Below are 19921 nucleotides of genomic sequence, written 5' to 3'. Positions count from 1 at the left end.
AAATGCAACCATTTAGCTTGACACATACAGTAAGTCAGAAATTAAAGTAATAAACTGCATTACAAGTACTTTGTCAAAATTTGGTGAGCTAACTGGCTGCACAGACGATCCGATGCAGAACAGCAGAATAATTCCAGTGATCAGAACTCTTAAAAAGATAAAAAAAATTAGAATTCATGAAGAAAAATTACAATATTTTAAAAAAATAGATATTTGATTTGTTTCTCTCATCATGTCTAACAGTTGTCCTGTCAGTGCCCACCTGTACACCTATGATGGGTCATGGATGAAATAATTTCCTTCCTGTACTTCTGTAGTGTAGCAAATATTTTGAAAATGTCTTCCTAGTTACTAATGTTCTCTGCATGTAAACTAAACTTCCTGTCTAAATGTGGTTTCTGTGACTGTTACAACAAAAATAAACAAAACAAATCATGCACAATGGATACCAAGTTCAAATCTTGACCTTCCAATGTGGAGTTTGCCTATCATCTCCAACTATTTTCTCCAAGTATGTAGGTTTACTCCAACTGTAAATCGTTGGATATTCGTGGGTTATTTACTCTGGGCTGATTGATTGAAAGGTGTGATGGTCTGATGCATGGTTGTTTTCCATGTTTGTCATCCCAATGATGAACTTGTCACCTAAAATGGATCTAACTGGTTTTAAACCTAAACATAGGAGTGTAGGATCAATTGCCACCAAACTGAGAGTTTGAAAGAAAATTATAGAGGGAAAAAATGAAACAAACAGGGTGAGATTTGACACAATTAAATGTGAACTTATTTTGCAACAGTCCTCCTATTTTTGGAACAACTAAGACGCATGCTAAGCTGAGCTATGTCACCTTTGAAAGTTTCCAAACCTATATTTAGGCTGCTTCCCTTCACACTGATAAAAACTTATGTTTGAGCTCGACAGCATATATTGCCATGCTGTTGAAAAGGGCAGTTTGAACTGATTTATGATTTCTAGACACATAAAAAAAAAAAAACAATTTTCCATTGTAACAGGGCTAATGGCTTAAATTTAAAGCGTTTTAGTACTGCTTTCCAGAGCCTCTTAAATAGGCTGCTCGACAATGTGAATAATCACTACATTTACAAAGACAAGACTATCAAAAGGCAACGTGTTTCTCTCAACAGTGCTCTTTGTTCCCAGTCGTCTCAGTACTTAAAAGTCTGCAGCTTTGGCAGCAGTAGCACAAGTGGACAAACAAGAAGTCCCTTCAGTAGTACCCAAATCAACAACCACCAAGAAGTCACGTCCACAACCCTCTGCTGGCTTCAGCTGTCCACTTGTGTTTGTGTCTCTGGCTACTCAGGGACTCGATGACAGACTGATGAGTTCCTGACTACAAGAGAAACGGTGTGTGGGTCGGCCATCCGTTCAGCTCTTCTCCTTCCCCTCAACCAGCAGCTTTCTTCCTGCATGACGCACTAAACATGTTAAGTGCACAAAGACACACATTACATTCAATTACTATGAATGCTGAGTGAAACAAGGTCAAAGATGGTAGATGATGTGCAGATCTGGTTGGGTCATCTGTCTGATCACACCTTCCAAGGCTGAGGGATACGGCCTCTCCTTAACCTTTGCCCTTGAAGAGTTAACTTCAAGTTTATCTTGTTCAGGTCACTTTTTGTTTCCCAAGTCAAACTACCAAAAGATCCTTCAAGTTAATTTTCCTGGTGAAAGTTAACAGAGGGATGGCTGAACTTCTGAACTTCTGTTCAGTGTTGTCTTGTCAGGAAAAAAAAAAGGTTTGCAATAGTTTCCCAACTTTAGAAAAAGCTGGAAAAAAGATATTGTTTGAGAATTGGAAACGGGAGAAAAAAGATCTGAAGCTGGAAATCAGAAGAGAAAAAGTGTTGTCTCCCTCCTGTTTGGGGGCTGAATTTGAGGAAAGAAGATATTATGTTCTTTTAATAGTGGAAGCAAACAGCTTAACAAAGAAGTCCTGGGGACTCCTTTTCTGTGTATGGTGGGACTTCTTGAAGAGGAAGATGTATCACAATAAAGGTCCAAAATGCAAACAAACCAGGCTATGAATGTCAGACTGCTGCGATCATGTGCATGCATTTCACATTTGACAATTATTTATACAGCCTAGGATTTTTATTTCCATTTGTCATTTGCATGAGACCAAATCAGATTTGAATTTTGACTTTAATCAGTCTATTGAACTGTTTGTTAGTGAATGTTGTTTCTAATATTTCTTAAACTGCTTTTAATTGTTACTGCATTGAAATAAATCATTTGTTTTCATCTTATATTTGGTTCTTCTGCAAAGAGACAATCATAACATTAGCATGAAGACTGAGAACTTTTAGAGCATTAACATGAACATGATAGAATTAGACATATCAGCAGTAGTTCTAGATGCTTCCTGCGCTTCCAGCACCTTTTCTGAAACAAAACACAAGATCAAGCACTCTGCAAAAATAAGTAAGTCAAATAAAAGAATTATTGTATTTCAATTTTTCCTCTCTTGTCCAAATCTTTTAGAGCATATTCTGCAACATTTATTTGAATACAGGATTGCAATGTTTTGCATATTGTTGCATTGTTGTATCATTTACATTTTACAGTCAAACTCATGTTTCTGGGTAGGGAGTTCTAGGTTAATGCAGAACCATATTTTGCTAGCAGGTTTATATGCTGACTTTTTAGCATGGAAAATGTATTAAATTCAAAGGAAGGAGGTTCAAACGGTACACTGCATGAGTGGTGTCAATATTTTCTGGATGTTTGGACTTTACAGTGTTTCTTTTTGGAGTAACCTGAATTGTGTGCGCCTCACTGCTGCAAGTTCAAGTAATTTTTTGCTTATGTGCCAGGCACATACTGCAAATTCTTTTTTATATATATTTTTCTCTGTGATTATTGTATTTGCAGATAATGTTAAAATAACATTACAGGCATCAATTTTTCATGAGTTTTTTTTTGTCAGATAATGTGACCTTTATAAAACTTCTACTGGTTTGAACTGTTCCCCGTTCCCCCCAGGTTAGAGCACTTGACTTCAGCGTGAATTGATTCTACAATAGAATGTAGAATTTAACAGAATTCACTTATATCAGTGAAAAGACGAACACAAAGTAGTTACTGTAGTATTTTGGAAACCCCTCCTTTGTCGCTCCTTGGTAAAGTAGGCATCAGCTCTGTTCTGCTCTTAACACAGGCAGAAAAAATGGTCAGCTATGGGGAAAATACAGGCTGAAACACCATTTTTCTTTTTCCTCCAAAGTGAAAAACTACCTTTAAACAAAGCTAAAAAACAAAAGTAAGAGTAAAAAAAAAAAACACAAAACTAAATCTTAGATTTGTTTTATTAAACTGTAAGATAACTTTTCTATACGTTTTGTCAGCACAAAACTGATTTTATGTGGAAAGTTACATGTGATAAACACAATGAAGGAGTAAAAATTACAAATGGACGTGGAAGAGGGATGGGTGAAGAGGTGAGCTAAACATAAAAAGGGTGACAATCATGTGCTTTAATGGAGTGAATAGCGTTTCACTGTTTGCAGGTTTCATGTGTCATTATGAGATATATTTTGGTGTTGAGTTTGACTGAAGCAGTTTTACAAGGAAGATTTTTATTTTAAAATGGGAAATATGTGAGAATGCTTTTTTGTTGTAAAAAAATGACAAGGAAGCAGTTGCAAAACCCCTCAATGTATTTCTGAAATGCAGCACACAGTAGAACTGCCAAAGAACTCTACAGTAAAAGTAGACTTCTTTGGCTATTGACTTGTGTAATTAGGTTTCAGTAACTATAACTCTCTCTCTCTCTAAATATATATACAGTATATACTATATATACAGTATATATATATATATATATATATATATATAAGCTCTTTTTAGCTTCATTAACATGATTAGAATTAAAAAAAATTGAATGTGGGAAATAATAAAACTGAATTTTGAAAATAAAACTAATTTAGGGCCTTTTTGTGACTTTTACACCTTGGAGAAGCTACATAAATGTAGTTTTGTTGTTATTTGTTATTATTTTTATTTTTACCAACACATTATATAAGAAGTGATTATGATAAAAAATGGTTATTATACAAATCATCACTTTTGCGCTTTGATTTCCGAGGTGGGGTTGCTGAGGCTCTAGAAGATGCATCTCTCTCCTATGTGACAGTCTAAAGGAAGATGCTAACATCTGGTTAAAGGTTTAACATCATCAAATAAAACATGTTATTGTGAGCATTAATACTGGACCTTTACTTGAAGTCATGAGTGGCTATCTAAGATCATTTAAATAATGACAACATAAAATGAACACAGCCAACCTGATACAGTAAAATACTTTATTTAGAAATGATTATTCATTTAAAAAATAAGTTTAGGAAATCCAGTGATATATGTCAATAATTAATAATCAGGTTAAAGTGCAAAAATACAATTTGATATAATGCATCTGTACAAAAATAACATTGGAATGTGATATTTGTGTGTCGCTAATATGGCTTCTAGAAACATATCTTGCATACATGCAGAGTCCATCTTTAGATTATAAGCTTTGGAACAAAATATTTGTGCTGAGCAGCCTCAGGAGTTTTTTTTTATTTTTATTTTGAGGTCCATTTCACATTCCACACATCCACTGAGTTCGCTGCCAAATCAGGCACTGATAACCCAACGCACAGTCTTTAAGGCTTATTTCTGCATTATTTCTACGGAGAATCCGCTGCTGGAACATTTCTTGTTCACACTGAAAGCTGCGCCTCCAACGGCTGAGATGAGAAAAAAAGAAAATATCTTTGGCGGTTGTCTTTGGTCGTGTTGTTTTTCCAGTGTTCCCGGTCCCTTTCCCTGCTGCTGCAGTGAATCACTTCATCTTGGCTGGCTTCAGTTCCTTGACTTGCATGTGTAATGTTTTGTGGACAGCCAATGTCCTGGACTGACAGAATCCTTTTCCGCACTCTTGACATTTGAAGGGCTTTTCTTTGGAATGGATGTATCTGCAGGGGGAAACAACAAGGCACAGTATTATGCTACAGGAAGGCTTCAAAACAAAGTCAGTTTTTCGTTTTTCTTTTTTTTTACATTTCACCATAAAGTCAAGGATATACATGTATATGATGTAGCATCTACACAAGCAGCAGATAATTCATGGCTGTTACCACAGGTGACCTACATTCACAGATGCCTTTGTAGATGTGTCATCAAATATTTCTCTTCACATGGCCAGCAGCCATATTTAGAAAGTGTTTAATTTAGATTGGAAAAAAACAGACAAAGAAACTGTTAGGACTGCATTTTGAATAGAAATGTCTTTGGTAGAGTTGAGGTTAATTTAGGTTTTTTATGGACGACACTTTGAATGTTTTGTACCTGTAGTTTTCCGTGTACAAGTTCAACTAATGCTATAAATCTTCTAATCGTTGCAGGAAGTGTCTTGTTTTTGCATCTCTGCTGTCAAATGCGAGGATGATTTAATGGCTTATTTTTAACCCCATACTTCAAAGTCATCACTCTTTCAACAAGAGTGAGAAAAAATAAAACTGGATTTGACTGGCTTACTTGGCTAAATCACATTTTTGTAAAAGCCACAGTGCCGTTGGAATGAGAACAAGGTGTTGCATTGATAAAGCATTTTTCTAACCTGTGGTCCCTGAGGTGATCTTGTCTTCTGAAGGCCTTGTGGCAGATATCGCAGGTGTACGGCCTCTCGTCTGTATGCGTCCTCTCGTGGATCAAGAGGTTGTAGGATTTCGTAAAATGTCGGCCACAAAACTTGCAGACGAATTCCTTCTTGGTCTTAGAGGGAAGTCTGCCTCGGCTGGACTTGCGCTCAGGTGAGGACAGTTTGGTCACATCCAGCAGGCATCCCAGGCTGGCCGAGGTCTGGTGTTGAGATGATACCTGCGCTGCAGCAGCAGCAGCAGCAGCAGCACCCGTCATGCTCAGGTCTTCCACCTTCAGATGGTCCTCCTGTGTAGCTGCTGCTGCCAGGTTGGCAAAGTCAAAGCGTGGTTTGCTCTTGGAGCTTTGCAGCAATCCTGCTGTGTCCAGCTTTGGCTGCAGAAGGTGGGGAAATATGGGGAAAGAGGCCATGGAGGAGAACTGAGGAGGCAGCTTGGAGAATGTGCAGCGGGGGAAGGCCAGAGGTTGATAGCCGAGGGTCCACTGGTGGAGATGGATGGCGTGAAGAGCACTAAAGCTGTAGATGCTCTGAAAATGATCAGCTGGTATCTGGAGACCCGAGGAGGTCTGGATGAGGGAGCAGTTGGCCAGCTGAAGGGACGGGTGAAGAGGGACGGGAGCTGGTAGAGTCTTACTGCCCATGGCTGCTACTGCAAATCCCTCAGGCAGTCTGATAAACACAGAGAACCAGAATGAAAATAAATAAACATGTTACTCATTACAACCGAGTCCAAACAGTAGACCAACAAAACGTAATTTTCACTAACAGATCTTTGAAAGTGGATCAGCTATCAGGCTTTGGTTTAGCTAAATCCTTAGACCTGCATGTAGATCTCTGAAGGACACACTCTGTCTGATAAGCCCACAGACACAATAACTGACACCACACAGCTGCATTTTATCCTGTGTCCAACATCCATTATTTATGGGAATAAAAATTCTTGGCTTGTAGGAACACAATCAGTAGCAATAAAGTAGTGGTTTTCTGTATGACTTTATCTTTCTGTTACATCGTTAAGGAGGAATTTTGACCTGCTCTTCTTTCCAGTGTTGCTTCAGTTTTTTAATGTTTGCAGTCATTTCCTGTGGTAGTTTTAATCACTCACAGCAGCATGTTATTCAGTTTTTCATCAGGACTTTAATTGGGCCATTGTACTGCCTCAAATTATTTCATTTTTATGAGGTTGTTTTGTCTGTTGGGTCCAAGCTTCAGCAGTGGGACACAAGATGTCACATTTGACCCTAGAATACTTTGGCATCCAGAGAAGTTTATGGTTGATTATCAGGCATCAAAAAAAAAAAAGTTCCTCAAACTTTAAAATTTGTGTGAAGATAAACTTTGGTCTTAACAGTGAAGAAGAATAATAAATATTTAAACCAAGATTTATCACCTTGACTGTGAATAGGCTTATTTTTTTAAATGGAATATTCGAGACCAACGTCTCTGTAAATGAAAATATAGAACCACTGCCAACGTTTGTGCATACTCCCGAAGCTGTGTGTGGGTGTTTCCTGTTCCCAGAAACATGCCCGGGGCTGTTAAGGGCAGAGAGACAGAATGACAGCATTCAGCCACAGAAATACCTGCGAGCTGTTACATCAGGTTTGATAAGCTGGAGTAACAATAGACAATAATGTTGCTTTGTCTGAGGCAGATGATGATGGACATGAGCCGCCAAGCAGCAGCAGCTTCAAGTTTTTAGAGCACGAGCCACACCTCGGCGTAACGTCGCTCACATCAAACCTGCTTACAGATATGCAGCTGCCGTTTTGAGTTTGCGAAAGTGTGCTGACCGAAGAAAGGACTGGTTGACTTTTATGTGAATGAAATTCAAAGAAAGATATCTGGGTGAATGCACAATGTTTTTCATAATTTTACAATCTGAATGTTGAGAATTTATGGTCATACCTCAACTCATGCAGCAAATTTTACAGTTTTAAATGCTAACGTCATTTTGCACGTTTTGAGAAGATCAAGGTCATTTTAAAGTGATTCTGCATTCACAAATACATGCTTACTATCTCTAATGTCTCACACAAAGGTGATGCAAGTTTTAATGTTAGTGAAAGTTCAAGTTATCCAGAAATGTAGAAGAGAAAAACCATAAGGATGCAGCACCTTATAAAAGATTTCACTCTTTATATAATTACAACAGCAACAAAAAAAACTGTATTGCTTGTGTATAAACTGCTATTTGTTTTTATAGTTTTTTCTTTAACCTTTATTTCCTGTTTTATTCAGAGTGAAATTCATGAGGGTCATGATTGAGAAAGTATCTCTAATAACAGAAATATAATAAATGTCTGTGAGAATACTTGCTTCATTTCTTGAAAGTTACTAAATCTGTTATTTCTGATTGGCTTCTAGCCAGTCAGCAAAATGAACAAAATGTCTGTAAAATTGTGTTATTTACTTCTTTTCTGAAGTCCTCTTAATGACAGTAAATATAACAAGAGGCTTGCTCTTTGTCATCCTTAGCTAAACTTGGCAGTGTCAGCTCCTATGGAACCACCTGCTACAGCAAACTTTAAAAAAATCATATATAGAACATATTTTATTTATTAAAAAAGTGAAAACATTTTCTTTAAAAAAAAAAAGTAGCTTTATACTTTGAGGTCCTTTTATTTATTTTCTTCCTCTTATTACATCACTATTTTGGTGAAACTTTAATGAAAAGCAGCTTTTTAAAATCTGAAGTATGATTTAACTAATTTAGTACATATAAAAGTCAGTTAGTAGACCAGTAAGTAAAATAAACAGCTAGTAGTTAAAAAATACATATCTAAGCTATAGTATATTTCAGTAAGAAAATAAATAAATCAGCCTGTAGCTTAATAATCAAGCAACTAAAACTTAAAATAGCACAAAAAGTAATTAAGAAATCAGTAAAATACATTAGTCAAAATAAATTAAATGAGGAAATAAATAATAATCAATTAAGTCCCTAATAAATAAATAGGTCAGCTACACAGTTATAAATAGGTAGTTAAATAGTGAAATAAATAACAACACGTAATGTCATTATGTAATTAAGTAAATAACTAAACATAAATAAGTCAATTAAAAAGGTAAATAAATAAGTTGTTAAATAAGCAAGTGTGCAGGTAAATAATTAAGAAAATAACACTGATTTCCATTGTTTTCTGTATTGGTCACGGGGGAACAACTGAGTGCAGGGAATTTTCATCACATACACAAAGAAGGAAAGCTATTATTTTGCATCACGTGTGTTTTTAGAGAACATAAGTTAGATATTTTTATCTAATATGCCTTAGAGAGGAAATTATCACACTTTTATCAGAATGTTGGATATATATTTATATTATTATTCAAATAACATTATAAATTCTGTTGCTCCAGAACAGATTAATTAGGAATGCAATTCGGATTTCAAAATAATATTGAAATAAAATGTTTGAAAAAAAAAAAATTAACTAGATATATTTTATGTTAAGCATATTTTCTCCTAATAATGGCATATTTTCTTAAACAGTTTCATACAGTTTGTTCCTTTTTTTCTTGCTCCAATTTTACTGATACAGAAACTAAAGCTCATTTTACAGAGCAGGTGTCTGATAAAGGAAGACAATCTAATTTCAGTCAATAACTCAACAAGACAAAAACACACTTCTCTTACACTGTCCTGTGTGGTTTTAAACCCTCAAAGTTGCTGTCCGTATCGAGCTGACAGGCAAAGTCCTGGTGTTTAAAAAACAAATATGGTTCCTTCAGTATTTATAAAGATGAAAAGCTGAATTTCTAAAAAAGTTAAATAAAATAATGTATGGGAATTTTTTAAGGCTACTCCTCAGAATATGTCAAAATAAAAAGTGCATGAAACAATTAACTCCACCTTATTGGGTTAGAACTATCATGAGTTTTATTATTAAAGAAATATATTTTTATATTTGAAATCTGGGGGCATCTAATTTAAGTAATTTAAAAATGTGTATGTGATTTTTAAAAAAAAGTGGAAACAAAAAAAAGAGAATCTTCAAGAATTAGCCAGAAGTCGCAAATGTTAGGTTGAAAACGCTGAACTGAAGGAGGCCCCTCCTGAAACTGCAGCAAAGGTTGCTAATGAGGAGAAGAGGAGCTCAAACAGCCCCCTGCCGGTTCCTCCTTTCTGATCACCATGCAGAAGTAATTGACTTTTATGCTGGAGGTCATTAGAGGAGATAAGTTCCCTGCTCCTGTTAACCCTTCTGTGTCTGCAGGGGCCCCAAGGTGTCGAATGGCCCCCCTCTGTTCGATCGTGAGATTCAGCACCTCAGAGAGCTTTACAGTGGGACGCTGCTTCTCAACTTCACCTCAACACACCAAGAGGAGAAGATACGCAGCACTCCTCCTGCTGATGGATTTGTTATCACTCTACTGCAATAATTTACATTTTAACACATTTAGGAAAACAAAAAAGTGGAAACAAAAGCGGTAAAAAGAAATCATGTGCCTGTTTCTTTACATTTTTAATTAAACCCAAATCAAATTTAAAGGTACATAAAATTACAGCTAAGAATGAGCAGTTTTGTCTAATGTCTCGTTCTCTTTATTCCTTTTAGTTTATGTGGGAATTATAAAGTTTTATGTACAAGCATGAAACACTAAACATTTTCAAAGCACCCTACATGAGGATAACATCCCAAATTAAATGAGAGTTCCACTTCAAGGCCTGTTGGAGTTTGTTCTCTCAGCTAGATGAAAAAAGTAGACTCGGAGTTGAGCCCAGAAAGTCTGTGAAAGTGTCTTTTTTTTTTTTTTCTGCCGAAACACTGCATTAACTTTGCTGAGGAGTTCTAATGCCTATGAAGCTGCGGCAATGATTTATAAAAGTTGTGGACGTTATATCACAGATGATGAATGGCTGCTTGTTTGGAGAACGCGGCGTCCTCATGCACTCGGCAAGAGCACAATTTCTTTACTGCACTCTGAAGAATAAACACCTGTCAGCAGGAAACTGTAAACCCAGACCTCTCTCATGAACTTTAGATTCAGTGAAATGTTAAAACCAGGATTTCTGAAATTGTGGGTTAAGATCTACTTACTGTACTTTGGAAATACAAAACAGGTACACAGAACGTACAGATCTTTACTAAAGATCTGGTTTACTCCAAGTGAAAATAGCTGATGAACTTCAAATATTAAAAGTAGAATAGTTGCAAATTTGACAATGAAACCAATATAAGAGAATAGAAAGGAAGCAAAAACAGAGTGAATTACTTAGTTCTGAACATTTTAATAGCAAATTTCTGTATATATTCTGAATGTTTGACGTGGAATTTTGATTTGAGTTTTATTACAATGCACTAATCTGGGATATTGTTACTGAGACTTTAATCTGAACAACTTAACAATATTACAAAACGCCACATTTGTTATTACAAATGCAGAGTTTCATTGTTAAAAAAATATATTTTTAAAAGAATCTTCTAAGGGAGAGCAAACTGAGTGCAGGAAGCGTAACTTCTACCAAGGTAGTGGCTGATTCTGAGTTAAGTTAGGAGCATATTTACTTGAGATAAATCACAGTTTGATCGTCTGAGCCGTCAGATTTCCCCCCGCAAAGACTGCTTTAATATGCATCTAAACTTAATTAGATCCCATGTGTGGTTTGGTGGAGCAGTGTGATTAATCTGTTGATGAGGCCGGATGGTGTGAAGGTGTCAGAAAGTATCTACAGAAATGTTTATTCAGAGAAGCAGCATCTTTTTTTTGCGTTTGGACCTCATTAAACAAGCATTTCATCAATTCAAAACAGCGCATTGTATCCAGTTTTTGCAAACATATACGTTAAATCGACAGTTGCTATTAAAATGTGTTGAAGATAAATTACATCGCAAGTGAAATTAACATATTTCATATAGAAATAAAGAATTAAACCGCTTTAAAAATGAAAAAGAAACAACTTTGAGCATCAGTAAAAGCCAGCCAGAAGAAGGAGAAACACCTGTTGCGCTTCAAGTCAATATGGAAATAACTCTGCTAAAAAAATGTTTCTAATAAAACTTGTGACCACAAACAGTTACTTAACATTACTAAGATTTAAAAAAAATAAATAAAAAAAACTTACCAATAAAATTTTAGTTTTATAGGTTTTCTCCCGCAGGACGCTCTGAACGCGAAAGCCCGCCGCGTAGCAGTCTGAACCGGGACGGAGGCGTTAATGTGTCGGCTGGGGCAGCAGCATGTTCCAGCTGCCTTAATCTGTTCTGTTCTGGTCTGATCTGGGCTCAGATGTTCAGGCACTGTGGTGTTCACGTCTCTGCGCTCTGCCGCACTGTTCTGCGCGCTCTTCTCTTCTCAGCCGCCTCTTTATCTCAGCCCACAGTCCGACACCTCCTGGCACGTCACACAGCCAGCCCATAACAGCAGCACCGCTCTGGAGAGCATGCACAGCTGGACAATGAGAAGATGTGGCCCTGCGTGATGGGGTGGTTCTTCATTTGGCCATCAGGGTGCGCACACGCTTCTGGACTCATCCAAAGTGGCATTAACTGATGGAAATTGGGATAACTGATAAATACTTAGTGTAAATGTTTTTTAAATAAGTTTTTACATCTCTGTTTGTCTCACTGCAGCTCATACCACGCGTGTACACATGCACGTATAATGTTCTGGTCATTTTAATCACCTTTACTTACATCAGCGCAGCGCTCCACAAGTTTGCTTGTGGATAACTTGTGTCCAGTTCTCCACAAACAAAAATGTTTGAGAATATCGACCCCTGTAGGCCTCACATGTTACTACAGCAGGACTCTCCAGATCAAAAAAAGACTTAATTTTAATTCTTTCAAAGAAGCTTCATTAGGAAGGATGGCCAAATTATTGAATTTGACTGTCTATATTATAATTAAAAAAATCTAGCCCTAAGCCATCTTTAGCAAGGCAATATTTTTAACTGCTTATTAGTGCAGCATTCTTGATGTAGTCAGTCCAAAATTTCATCAGTATTTGATCTTAAACACTCAGACACACTTAATAATAATAGTTGTTACAGTCAACAAACAGTCCATCTGAAAACAAAGAAATCCAAAACAAAATCAAGTAAAAATAATTCATCAATGTTGCATCACCTTTCAAATTTATTGTAATGAACAAGGTTCTCAATCCGAAACAGCTCTGCAGGCTCATCAGAACAAATTAGAATATAATTGAAAATTAGATTTATTTCAATAATTTAAATGAAAAAGGCAAACTGATATAGATTTGCCAGACTCAAGAGTTATATATTTCAAGTGTCTATTCCTTTAAATGTGGATGTGTTTAGCTTACAATCAATTAAAAGCAAGAGTTCAGTTTAAATATGTGAATATTATAACTTACCTCCATTATTGACTCTGTGTCTCGCAGCTTCCTCTTGACAATACTCAATAGATTCACTGTGGAGTTCCAGTCAGACCAGTTTGCTGCTCAATCAGGCGCAGTGATATGACAGTCATTCAAACAGTTATTGGTGTTTTTGAGAGTGTGGGTGAGCCAACAGGTGTGATGTCCTTATGGAAAATGAAAACATTTCAATAAAGCTTGTCAGCAGAGGTAACCATGAAACATCCTGGTAGACGACTTCACTTAATTAATACAATATAGCGTAGTCACATCCTTAGATGGCAAAGCTCAAATAATAATCACTTACTATAAAAACTTCCCACTGGACCTCATGGTCTATGCCTTCCTGCTCTCTCTCAAAACTCTGGGTTCTTGATTTCCAAACAAAATGCAAAATTTACTTTATTCCGTGAAGCTGAGTTTCAACCACTTAGCAACACTCCAGTCTTTTTTCTCATTAGCCCAGGTAGAAAGGCTTGCTAATATTGTCTTTGGTTCAGGAATGGCTTAAACCCAAGTAATTCAGTAGTTGTGACACGTGTTTCTGATACATCTTCACAAATCTCTCAAGGTCACAGTTACCATTTTTCTTCCACAGTTTTTCCTTTCACTCAACTTTCTACCAAGAGTATAAATACAGCACTCTTTGAATACCAAACATCAGCAATGACATTTAGTGACTTATTTTTTTTAATTTTTTGCAGTGGATTTCGATGACTGCTGGACAACAGTCAAGACATCAGTCTTCCCCATGATTTTGCAGACCACAGCGTAATATTTCTGCATAAAATTAAAAACTTAATGTCTGGCTTTCATTAGATGGGAGCCAAATCAACAAAATTATCAAAAGTTAGCATCTGAAACATATCCTCCTGTGTGTAATGACACTTTATCTTATGGAATTTAATTACAAAAATAAACTATTACTACTACTACTACTATGATTATCGTAAATTACAAATTTACAAATTCTTACAAGTTTACAAATTTACAAATTATTATGGAATTGAATTACAAAAATAAACTACTACTACTACTACTACTATGACTATCATAAATTGCCATGCAGCTAGACATTTTTCTGATAGTTTTGGAAACTTATATTGAGCTCAAAATAAAGTTCAGATTAAAAATGTAATTAATGAAAACATTTTTAAATTCATTTTATAGCTTAAAGTAGGTAATAAGTAGTTTTAGTATACTTCAAAATCATTTCTGCTAAAAAGACAAAATCCAAAATCCAGCCCAATTTCAGAGGAAAATCACACTTTTAAAAATTCTGCATTCTAACATTTTATGTCTTATAACATTTGACAAAGAGCTTTTGGGATAATGGCTTTATCCAATAGTAAAATGACTCTCCAGTTGATTATCCAGTTTTGATCCACTTTTTAAGGTTCTGTTTGGAAAACCTCCAGCACAGCGCTGATGTGATGCTAAGAAAAACTCTTTTTCACTCTGATGGTTTCACTTAGTTACGATGTAGAACCATGTAACCCAGGCAGCAAATTCTTGGAAAGAAACATGAGGCACCTATATATTTTATTTAGAACAGATGAAAGTTCTGAAATGTTTGCACAAAGTAGAGCTGCAACGATGCTGAGAGATAAACTGTTTTAAATGTTGCTGCAAAATGAAACACAAGACCTTCTTGAAATCTTGGATAAGATGATCAGGTGTATTGGAATGTCCGAATTAGAAAATAAAGCTTTAAAATATGATGGAAGTCATAATATTGGAACGTTTAACAAAGGCAGGTGAGATAATTGAGTGAAGATCATGCCACCTGGTGGAGGAGTTTTACTACACCAGCTTTAGTCTGCTATTAACCTGGTTGAACTGAAATGTGATTTTCATTAAGTAAAATTCTGTTATACCCGTTAAAACTTTTATTGATTCTGTCCAGTCTGCCGCTTTTTGCTACATTATGAAATCAACTGTGAATAAAATCATCCAGTCTATCCATGTTTACCTCCAAACTCCTTTAACTCCACATTTTAATGCATTCACTATTTCTCATTCAATTATGTCCTGTCTACACACATTACCGTCTGATAATTGTCCCTCAGCAGACTCATTGGATTTTAGTTTTCCCAGTGCATAATCTAGTTTCTCTCATCCTCACCTGTCCATGCTACTGAGTCTGTTTAGAGATGGAGGTTTCTTGATGTTCATATTATACTCATTTCTGTTGAACTTTCTTTTTTTCTGAGAGATTTAAAAAAAATTATTTTAGCCCAATAAACACAGTGGTCATGATAGCTGAATGGAAGCATTCTGATGAATCTGAAGCTTCTGATTGTTTCACAGCAATGAGATAAAACAGCTGGTGTATCTTCATATTATTGCTCAACAATCAGCCTCTTAAGAAGCAGTTGTTTAGTGTTAGATGAAGGAAGCTCAGCTACAAGCTTGTGCCCATCACTTTTATCTTATCTGAACTCAAACTGAAAGACAGAGTGACAGCTGAACAAACTACCAGAGATGGTCTCCCTCTGGTGCATGTTCTGCTCCTCTTGGTGCCACAGCTTACCTGACTTGCTTCAGTTCTTGTGTTTGAGTCCAGGCCAGTGCACTATGAGAACGTGTAATTTTACGATCACATGAAACCACAGAGGGTGGTTGTTCGTAGAAACCAAAACACTGTTGACTCACGCTGCAACTATTTGGTATTGGAGCTGCTTTTGATTTAGACTAAATTAGGCCTGCGTGCAGGTGCTCTTTTGTGCATGCAAGTGTGTGTGTTCAACACGTACTTTAAGACAGCACACTACCGCGGGCTCAGGGTTTATTCCTCTATGATTTCAGCATTCCTGCAGTAACCGCTGCTGCTGGAGAGCAGGTTTTTATTGCTTTAGAACTATTTTACACTGTTCTCAGGATCACAATGTGGAGGTTTAATTTGAAGAGTTCTATATGTGCGCTGGAGCGCTGCAATATAATGTGCAAGTAGCTGCCAAGACCATCATTTGTTTGCTGTGAGTGTTTTTGATGGGGGAGCTTTATGAAAGTGATTCTGGTGTATTTTTCAGTGTGGCAAGAGGTGAGCTGGCTCACAGCATCCCAAGAAACCTGAGAAATGGAAAAGTAAATGGTAAAATAAACAGATCACAAGCAATTCCAAGTCAAATGTACATTGTTACCTGAAGTAGGTTTGATGACCAAAGTGTTGATTTGTGAAGGTAAAGGTGGGATCTCACATTTATAAATGGGACATTGTAATGAGTAATTATTTGCTCTTTGACAAGGTGTCAGAAACATCCCTTTGAGATTTTGACCTAATTGCTGGAACTTTCTTGGCTGGACATCTGTTATGTGAATCTCCCGTTTCACCACATCACAATGCTCTATTGGTGACTATGGCAACTGCAAGCTTTACGATGTGTGTGGGAAGCCCTCAAAACCACTGGTTCTGAAAAGATTGCACAATCCAACCAACCAGGCCTCATGCAAACACAGAGTTTGACTCATAAGAAGCTCCATTGGTAATGTATTGGTAATGATGTTTAACGAGCACAAAGCATGTGTCTGATGACCTTCACACTGTTCTTACTGACTGATGCTCCAGTCATTGTCTCTAACCACAATAATGCTATCTGGTGGCAGTTCTAGATGTTACACAGGACTAGATTCTCAGTCATCATCAATTTGACAATCCTAAATGATTAAGTAGAAATCAATTTAACTGAAGAATCCTCAAAGGCTTCTCCGGTTTTGAACTTAAAGGCACAGCATTATAGGTTTTCCAACCACACACTGTCATCTGACACAATCAAGTAACTATGTTACTTCCAGTTGTTAAAAAAACAACTGGAAGTTGTTTTTTTAACAATATATATTATCTCATATACATATCTCGTATACGAGATATGTATACGTATATGGAGATACATATACATATCTCCATATATATATAGCAAGTACACACCAGGAAGCTCTCCAAATTGTCCCAAATGTAAAATAATTACAGGGACTAGAATTCACTGTTTATGGGAGTGTAAAACTATAGAGGCATTCTGGCGAGCAGTATGTCGAGAAATTAGCTCCGCTATAGGACAAACACTTCTCCCTAGTCCAGTCCTGTGTCTCCTTGGGTTCATACCCAGTCATCTGGATACTCACAAAGAAATTGTGCAATTTCTATTGATGTTGGCCAGAAAATCAATAATGCTTAAATGGGTTGGTTGTGATGCCCCTTCGATCCAGCTATGGAAAAATTTACTTTCTGAAGTTATTGTATTAGAAAGATTGAGATATTGTATGAATGGGAAATTTAATGCTTTTTAAAAAAGATGGGAACGTATTCTTGAATACTTCAAAATTCCAAAATTAAAAAACCAGTAATGTGAATCCGAATGACGTGTATGTATAAATTGGTTATGTTTCTCATATGATGCTGTAATTTATGTACATGCCTCCGATTTTGACTTTGTCTTGTTTTTTGTATCAGTGCTGTATAAGTTTTGCCCTGTTATTGTTCTTTCCTTTTCTGTTTTTGTATAAATGTTCAAAAATACCTAATAAATATAATTATAAAAAAAAAAAAAAAAAATGCTGCATTTACCAAACATGACTTCCTAATTTCAAGCCTTCAAATTGCTGTCTCTTTAAGAAATACTTGGTCTTTTTGACACAGTAATCACAACATCTGTCCCCTTAGCAACATTTTTACCAATGCAGCACTGAGAAGTAGTTTGTATAATGAGCTCAGCAGATGCACAGCTCCACCAGATGTTTGCTAATTGCTGCTCGCTAGTCTTTAGGAGCTGAATGGGAGAGTCTCTCCAGTCCATATATGTTTTTGATGAGGGAATATCATTATAATGTAAAGTTCAAAAAGCTAATTTTACATAATACTGCCCCTTTAAGGAGTTTCTTGGATAAGAGTTGAAACACCTCCATGAATCAAAACCCTCAGATAAAAACTTTCACCAACAAGACCTGTGCTTTCCTCCAGGTCACTTAACAATAGCCTCACCAGATTTTAAAATAACCTCTCATTCCCTTCAGATGTCATTCCTGTGATCATAAAAGGACATTTTTTTGTCAATTTAAAGGCCAGGAAGCTTTAAAATAATTCACTATTACCTGTAACTTTCAATTGTTAGTTTCTAAAACAAAGAATTACATGTTTTCAAAAAAAATAGTCATGTGAAAAACTCAGTTATGAGATTTTCACGACTGTGGAAAAATTTAAATCCATCTCATTCAAAATGCTTTTCAAAAAACATAGAATCCATTTTTTATTGCCCCCCCCCCCAACATCTGTAATGTTCACTTCTGATTTTTTGATCAATCCTTTGTGAAATCTCCTTCCAAGAAGGTCTTGCACAATTGACAAAGAACGGATTGCGCAAACGTTTGAGGTTTGGTTGCATTAAATTTTATTCTTTGTTCGTTTGAATTGTAAGGTGCTCTTCATTTTCTTCTTCTTTTGCAACACAAGATTTTGATTTGTTTCTTTCTTCAACATCGTGTCTACATGATTGTACAGTGTAGCATACGTTCCTCATGCGTGTTTCTTCTCTATTTCCAAATCTAAAGCAAGGAACCACCCAGGATTTGAACAACCTGTACCAAAACTGATATCCTGTCTGTTTCTGGCTGATATGAACAGCAGGTTTGAAATTACACACATGCAGATTTCTATTTGTTTCAATAAGAGGTAAAAAGGGAGCTTTTGGACCTAATTATGTGCTTTTCCCTGTAATTCATAAAGAGATTGTCTTTGATAGGTAATGGCTTACATATTTGAAAACATTAAATAATTTAGTTCAATATTGCGACAATGTGGACCAGTAGATCAAGTTTTCTGGATGACTGCCAGACTGAGTCTGCAGACCAGGCTTAATACAAACTTTAAGAAAAGTGCACAAACGTTTATGAAAACGTTGCATTAGTTTAATGATAAATGTACAAATGATAAAGATCATCATTTCATTAAGTTAATAACACTGCTACACTAAAAGCAACCTACCAGTCAAGTATTAGATATGTTTGAAAAGTAGATGAAGACTCCAGCACCCGACACCCCCAGAGATATTTTGGCAGCAGAAGAATGACTGAAACAATGTAGGCCAGGCGGTTTGAATTTGTTGTATACAGGAAAAATAATAAATGATCAGTGCTGGCTGGTGCAGGGAGTATAAATCAAAAATCCATGAACTACCGTGTCTTGTTACCAAAAGATGAAAGCAAGGATCATGGCGGCCAGAAGCTGCTCTTCCATCTTCAGCTATTGTCCTTGATCTGATGCAGGAGGTTACTGATGCCTTTCTGTGCCAGACATGGATGCTCTGAGGATAATATTCCAAAGAGAAGACTTGGCTTTGATGGAGGATATGTCCTACCTGTGGATCATAGTCATACTTCCAGCAGTAATGGGTTCCACATGGAGAAGCTACTGCAGATTGCAAGAAGCAGCTGTAGATACTTGAATAACACAGTGAACATTTCTTCTCCTTGCTTCCTTTTAATCACTGCATGAAACAGATTCCCGGAACACTGATGTTCCCATGGATGCACACAGTAAATCCAAAACATCTCTTTCCCTCAGTGTGTTCAGAAATTCAGATTGATTCATGAAGCAGATTGAGAGCAATCAGACCGACCTGTAGGAGATGTGGTTCTCATGCCAACAGATCAAACATGGTCCTAAATAGAGGGAACTAGCTCCATTTTGGGGATTAGTAGTCCCAGTTCAAAGGCTAAGGTAACCAGGAAATACCTGATTAGACGTTGTCATAAATTATTGTCAGTAGCTTGTAAAGCATTAAATATGAACTTGGTGCTATTCACAATTAGGACAATCTAAGCAAAATTACAGAGCTATAATATTTTAGTTGATAAATAAAAAGAGTTGCCAATTATTGGATTCAGTCTTTTAGAGTAGATTTGCTTTGAAGTATGAAGTGATTTTGACAAAATCT

General features: G+C 36.4%; 1 protein-coding gene across 1 annotated transcript; it reads right to left on the bottom strand.

The window, feature by feature from the left end:
- Positions 1–4315: 4315 nt before the first annotated feature.
- Positions 4316–12068, bottom strand: osr1 (odd-skipped related transcription factor 1). Its single transcript, XM_032547850.1, has 3 exons — positions 11737–12068; positions 5628–6338; positions 4316–4983 (listed from the first exon to the last, which is right to left on the bottom strand). Exons 2-3 carry the CDS (start codon positions 6308–6310, stop codon positions 4851–4853), a joined length of 816 nt encoding a protein of 271 aa, XP_032403741.1. The 5' UTR covers positions 6311–6338; positions 11737–12068; the 3' UTR covers positions 4316–4850.
- Between the last annotated feature and the right edge of the window lie 7853 nt (positions 12069–19921).

Source organism: Xiphophorus hellerii, chromosome 19 (assembly GCF_003331165.1).
Source record: "Xiphophorus hellerii strain 12219 chromosome 19, Xiphophorus_hellerii-4.1, whole genome shotgun sequence".
In the NCBI taxonomy this organism is placed as follows: Eukaryota; Metazoa; Chordata; class Actinopteri; order Cyprinodontiformes; family Poeciliidae; genus Xiphophorus; species Xiphophorus hellerii.
This window is presented reverse-complemented; position numbering and strand designations above follow the sequence as displayed.

What these genes read in the sequence shown, in the direction of transcription:
- osr1 (XM_032547850.1), bottom strand. Translation starts at nt 6,310, where the DNA reads ATGGGCAGTAAGACTCTACCAGCTCCCGTCCCTCTTCACCCGTCCCTT. An exon ending in GATCACCTCAGGGACCACAG is followed by an intron (nt 4,984 to 5,627) that starts GTTAGAAAAATG and finishes TTCCCCCTGCAG; the next exon opens with ATACATCCATTCCAAAGAAA.